This window comes from Myotis brandtii, unplaced genomic scaffold (genome assembly GCF_000412655.1).
Source record: "Myotis brandtii unplaced genomic scaffold, ASM41265v1 scaffold626, whole genome shotgun sequence".
Taxonomy (NCBI): Eukaryota; Metazoa; Chordata; class Mammalia; order Chiroptera; family Vespertilionidae; genus Myotis; species Myotis brandtii.
The window spans coordinates 178,423-184,791 of NW_005370394.1; the positions used below are offsets into that span (position 1 = coordinate 178,423).

The window sequence follows — 6,369 nt, forward strand, 5'->3', positions numbered from 1 at the left end:
CACGAAGGTGGAAAGTGAAGTGGGGAGACATGTGGGGAATGAGCAAGGTTCCCTGTCTGGGGGTTCCAAATCTGCTGTTGGTTTCTTTCACCACTGACTAGAGATATACAGGGTGTCCCCCCAAAATGTATACACACTTTGAATACCTACTAATTCCAATGGGTTTAAGCATAAGAAAGAAACAACAATGGAGCTGTTATCTGTTAAAAGTGTGGGCACAAAAATAGGTAGTGACATTCCCTGAGGGGTCTCAGATTGGAGAGGGTGAAGGCCAGACTGAGGGGCCCCTTTCTTTCCCCCCTACCCCAGTGCACGAATTTCGTGCACTGGGCTACTAGTACATTAATAATAAATTATCTATAACAGAAATAAAACAATCCCCTTTACAAACTGCATCAAAAAGAAAAAAAATACTTAGGAATAAATTTAACCAAGGAGGTGAAAGACCTGTGCACTGAAAACTATAAGACATGGGTAAAAGTTATCAAAGAAGAGACAAGTAAATGGAAAGAATTAATATTATTAAAATGTCCATATTACCAAAGCCACCTATCAAATCAATGCAACTCCCTATCAAGATTCCAATGACATCTGTTACAGATAGAGGAAAAAATAATCCTAAAATTTATATAGAACCACAAAAGATACCAGAGACAAAGCAATCCTGAGAAAGAACAACAAACTGGAGGCATCATACTTCCTGATTTCAAACTACATATAAAGCTGTAGAAATCAAAACAGTATGGTATTGCATAAAAACAGAAACAGAAACCAACAGAATAGAATCAAGTGCCCAGAAATAAGCCCATGCACATAAGGTCAACTAATACTTTACAAGCCAAGAATACACAATGGGGAAAAAGAATGAAACTAGTAACCTATCTTACACCACCCACAAAAATTAATTCAAAATGGGTTAAAGACTTAAATCTAAGATCAAAAGCCATGAGACGCCTGGAAGAAAACTTGATAGTAAATAGGCAGTAATACAAACAAAATGTCATCCCATCGTGTTTAAATCTTTCACCCATAATGCAGTCCTGGGGTCGGAAGTTTGTCTTTAACACATCTAAGTTGTTTATATAAAGTTGATGGTTTCATACTAAGTTGTTTACATACCAGGTCATTACTTGAACTTGCACAATGGCTGGTTATAATTAGTAGACTCATCTGTTGTCATGGAAGCAAGTTTTACTTACTACTTATTTAATGTGTGTGCTAAAATAAAGATCAAATCTATAACCAGAATTAGCAAATTTTGACATAACTGGTTATTTCACTTCGTTTTTTTCAGACTTCCTTTAGAATGCACCAAATTAAAATAATCTATAATAATAAAAGCGTAATATGCATGCCCTGACCGGTTTGGCTCAGTGGATAGAGCGTCGGCCTGTGGACTGAGGGGTCCTGGGTTCGATTCCAGTCAAGGGCATGTACCTTTGTTGCAGGCACATCCCCAGTAGGGGGTGTGCAGGAGGCAGCTGATTGATGTTTCTTTCTCAACGATGTTTCTAACTCTCTGTCCCTCTCCCTTCCTCTCTGTAAAAAATCAATAAAAATATTTTTTTTAAAAAAAGCGTAACATGCAAATGGAATGACCGTCCGGATGACGTTCCGGACGAAGCCAGGGCTACGAAGGCCTACTCTTGCACGAATTTATATAGATCTCTTGTCTAATCTAATAAAAGAGAAGCATGCAAATTGACTGTACCTTCACTATGCCCCAAACCACGCCCACCAGCCAATCAGAGCGACTATATGCAAATTAACCCAACCAAGATGGCGGCAGCCATGGAGCTGGAGTGAGCAGGCGGCTTGGGTTGCCCCCGGCGATGGAGGAAGCCAAGCTTCCCACCTGCCCTGGCTGGCCCTGGGCTACGCTCAAGGATACAAAGTTTCAATTATAGAAGATAAATAAATCCCAGAAAAAAGAAAAAAAGGAGAGGCTGGGAGCTTGGGTCACTGGGGGGGCGTGGCCAGCCTGAAAACGGCCCTCAGCCCCTCACCCAGGCTGGCCACACCCCCATGGGGTGAGGGTGCCCACTGGGGGGCTTGACCAGCCTGAAAACAGCCATCAGCCCCTCACCCAGGCTGGCCAGGCACCCCAAAGAGACCCCCACCCTGATCTGGGACACCCTTCAGGGAAAACCAGCCGGCCTCCACCCGTGCACTAGGCCTCTCTCCCATATAATAAAAGGGTAATATGCAAATTGACCCTAACAGCAGAACGACTGGGAATGACTGGTCACTATGACACACACTGGCCACCAGGGGGCAGACACTCAATGCAGGAGCTTCCCCCTGGTGGTCAGGGCACTCCCACTTCTGCTCAGCCAAAAGCCAGGCTCACAGCTGGCAAGCGCAGCGGCAGTGGTGGGAGCTTCTCCCGCTTCCGTGGCAGCACTAAGGAGCAGCGAGTTGAGTGGTAAGGAGCAAGCAGGCGGGTGTTAAGGAGCAAGGGACCCCGGACTGCGAGAGAGCGCAGGCTGGGCTAAGGAACCCCCCCCCCCCCAGTGCACAAATTTTGTGCACCGGGCCTCTAGTACTGTAATAACATGCTAAATACTGGTAAGTTTGTAGACTTCCTAATTTGTTCATTTAATGACTTCTATTGATAAAACCCCATCATCATGCCATCATTGACGGCTCTTAAATATGAATATAGTAAGTTCATACAGCATAAACCATCTCGCAGAAGACATCTTAAAACTCTATAGTCACTGCAACGTATTTGTTTCTATTCAACTTGTTGGAGGACTTACCAAGATCAGTTTTGTTCAGTGCTCTATGTTAGGCTAATTTAATCTAAAATGTATCATTTTATGTAATTAGGGTAACTTCTAATTTCATCACCCAACCCATTGTTAAATATTGTCCTAAGAGAGAGATTCCAATGGAGCAACACTTTCAGCTTGACACAACCAAAAACTATAGCCAATATTTATAGTATACAAAATGTTTTCACACATATCGATATTTGAGCCTTCATTTATTCAACAGCTATTTTAGGAATTAAATGGTAATTCTATAGCAATCATTTGTTAGATACTGGGAATACCAAGGTGATCCTCACAATAACTCTGTAACAGTGGTTATCAAAATGTTATCTCAGACCCAGTGGCATCATCACCTGGGAATCTGTTAAAACTGCACACTCTCAGGCCTAACCCCAGATCTACTGAAACAGAAACTCTGGGGTGGGGCCCAGCAATCTATGGTTTAATGAGCCCTCCAGGTGAACCAGTGACCTGTAAAATAGCCCCTTGTATTATATACTAGAAAACTGAGGCTCAAAGAAGGATACAACAAACGAGATAAAAAGAGACTTTTCTTCGTCATTTATCCCAAAATTAGAAAAGTGTCTGGCATATAATATGGGCACAAAATAAAGATCTGTTGGATGAAAATAGTGAGTGAATCCTCCAAAGAGTTGTGCTATCACCCAATTATAGCAATTGCCCAAGCAATGTAATTCTAAGTTACTGAAAATGTACATATTGATAGAGTGTATTTCTCAAAAGAGAAATGTTTACCATGACAACAAGAATTATAATTAAAAAACTATTTAGTTTTGAATCTTGCATAAAAGAGGAAGCTATCAAAGTTGATCACTACCAAAACCTTTCCATGTTTCCATACCTTGCTATTCTGTCTTAATTTACTTAGCTCCGATTTATATTTTTCTGCTTCTTCTAGAGCTCTATTCAAGCGAACCTCCGTGGCACTTTGCGTAGTGGCAGCTTGTTTTTGTAGTCTTCTTTTATTTTCTAATTCCTGTACAGTAAAAAGAAAATGTGTGGAACATTTATAAATATATCATAAGTTCTATTAGTCTGCAATATTTTCCATTTCATATTCCTTGCTTTCTTTGAAATTTTACACACACCACTACCACCACAACCAGAGACTATAGAGTTCTCAGAGAATTCTTACCCTGAATTGGTATTAGAAAAATATATCTTTAAAGATATAGTTGCAAATTAAGCTTTCAGGTTATTTTTTGTTTGGAATTTCCTGCCTCTTTTTATTGATCCCAAGATACAGTAGTCATGCCTCCCTCCATTTTATAAACAACTCTTTATAACTACAGTTATTCCTTTGGGAACAACCCAAAACATCAAATGTGAGACACAAACTCATAAATACTGTTTGTGTAAACCTGACAAACATTTTAAAAAATAATTGTTAAACACAGAGCATTCTACATTAGCCTTACAGGGAAATCCCAATTCTATGCAAAAACAACAGCTCTTAGGAGTTATTTTCCACATATCAGAGTGGGTTTAGACCTGCATTTCTGCAAATATTCTAAGAGATGCTGTTGCAGAGAATCTATAGGCCACACAAAAAAAAACATGAACATATAGGATAAACTCCCAAATCCACCATAATCTGGCACCATAATCTCATTTCCTGCCACAGGTTTAACTTTGGCTATATCAACAGTACTTGGATATCTCCCAAACCACCATGATATTTCTTGCCTCTGAGCCTTTGCTCATGCTCTTCCTTCTGCCCTGACCCCTCCCTACTCTTCATTTTTACCTGGCTAGCACATACTCACCCTTTAAGACAGCTAGAGCTATACACTATGGTTTTACCTTCTCCCAGAAGCCTTTCCTCTCTATCCTCCCAGGTTAGATTAGGTACCCTTTCTTCAGAGCTTCAATAGCATCCTGATATACATACACAATAGTCCCTGTTGTATGAAACTGAATCTGTCCATTTGTTTGTTCCCCCACTATAGTGTAAGTTCCTTGAGGATAGGAACTGTCTTAATTTCTATATTCCCAGAACTCTGGTGGCATACAAGAGGCACTAATGACATGTTTATTGAATGGATTTTATTTTGAAATACTTCACTCGATCTTCTCTGTATCACCTGCAATGCCTAGTACAGAGCCTTTTACAAAGAACATACTCACTATGGAACTGAAATGAGGGAGTTAAAAATACAGTTAACTGTTTTCTTCTTTTGTAAGTTTTTCTCCTGGCTGTATCACTATGCTATATTTGAAAACCGATCTCCCTGGCTCCAAGTAATTACAGGGAAAACAAAACACATGCTGCTCTTTATGTAGGTTTCTAAACAAATCAAACTGTGTATGGATACCATCTGTTATCACCAGCCTCTTCACAGCTTTCTGGTGGTAGCTTACACTAAGAACTAGCCTGATTTATCTCACTGTTCACATAGAAAAGGCAAAGATTCTCGTTAACTACAAAGTCCACAATTCTTGGTGATTTTGTAACCTACTTCACAAACCATCCTTCACCACATGATGTCCTCCCTGACCCTGAATCAATACTGCCCACTCCCTTTCTTAAAAGTGAAAAAGAAAACGTATAGTCAGAAGAATAGTAAAGTAGGAAATAAAGTTTTCCTATGTAAGTAAATCCACTATAGAAAGGAAAAACCTTATTAAAAACTTGAAAACATTTGTTTTCAATCATTTCAAGTACTTTTTACAAAATGCAGACAGGATACCAATACTGTTATGAGAGAGCTTGCATCCTGAAATTACTCAATATAAAGCAAATATACAGTTACAAAAATTAAGCAGTTTTCATATCGCTAGAGAAAAATTTTGTGAAACCAAAAAATAGCTGAGGTACCGATATATATATCAAACAATGATAAGTTATTAAAAGTGGGGCGCCTTAAAACTCAAGATAAAAAAAGAAACCAACCAACCAAACAAAAACAAAACCCATTTACCATTGCAACAAAAACATTAAGATACCTACGAATAAACTTAAATAAGGAGGTAAAAGACCTGTACTCAGAAAACTACAGGACCTTGAAAAAAGAGATAGAAGACATTAACAAATGGAAGAATATACCATGTTCATGGATTGGTAGAATCAACATCATTAAAATGTCCATACTACCCAAAGCAATCTATAGGTTCAATGCAATCCCCATTAAAATACAAATGGCATATTTCACAGACCTAGAACAAACTCTCCAAAAATTCATATGGAATGAAAAAAGACCCCGAATATTTGCAGCAATCTTGAGAAAGAAGAACAAAGTTGGAGGGATCACAATACCAGATATCAACCTATATTACAAAGCTACTGTTCTCAAAACTGCCTGGCACTGGCACAAGAACAAACATATAGACCAATGGAACAGAACAGAGAACCCAGAAATTGACCCAAGCCATTATGATCTACACTAATAAAAGACAAAGATGCTAACTGACCGTACCTTCGCTACACCCATCAGCCAATCAGAAGAGTATGCAAAGTAACCCAACAAAGATGGCCGTTAAATTTGCATACTGCAGGCAGGGTGGGACAGCGCCATCTGCCGCCTGCCCCACCGCCATCCGAGCCTGCTATCTGCGACCTGGGGCGGCAGGG

At 39.7% G+C, this 6,369-nt stretch overlaps 1 protein-coding gene across 2 annotated transcripts in view; it reads right to left on the reverse strand.

Moving 5' to 3' along the window:
- TEX9 (testis expressed 9) overlaps positions 1-6,369 on the reverse strand; it is a 48,504-nt gene that overhangs the window by 6,783 nt on the left and 35,352 nt on the right. For both annotated transcript variants that reach the window (XM_014528238.1, XM_005880118.2), the window contains exon 10: positions 3,640-3,774. In XM_014528238.1, the coding sequence (XP_014383724.1) occupies positions 3,640-3,774 (135 nt within the window). The remainder of the gene's footprint in view (positions 1-3,639; positions 3,775-6,369) is intronic.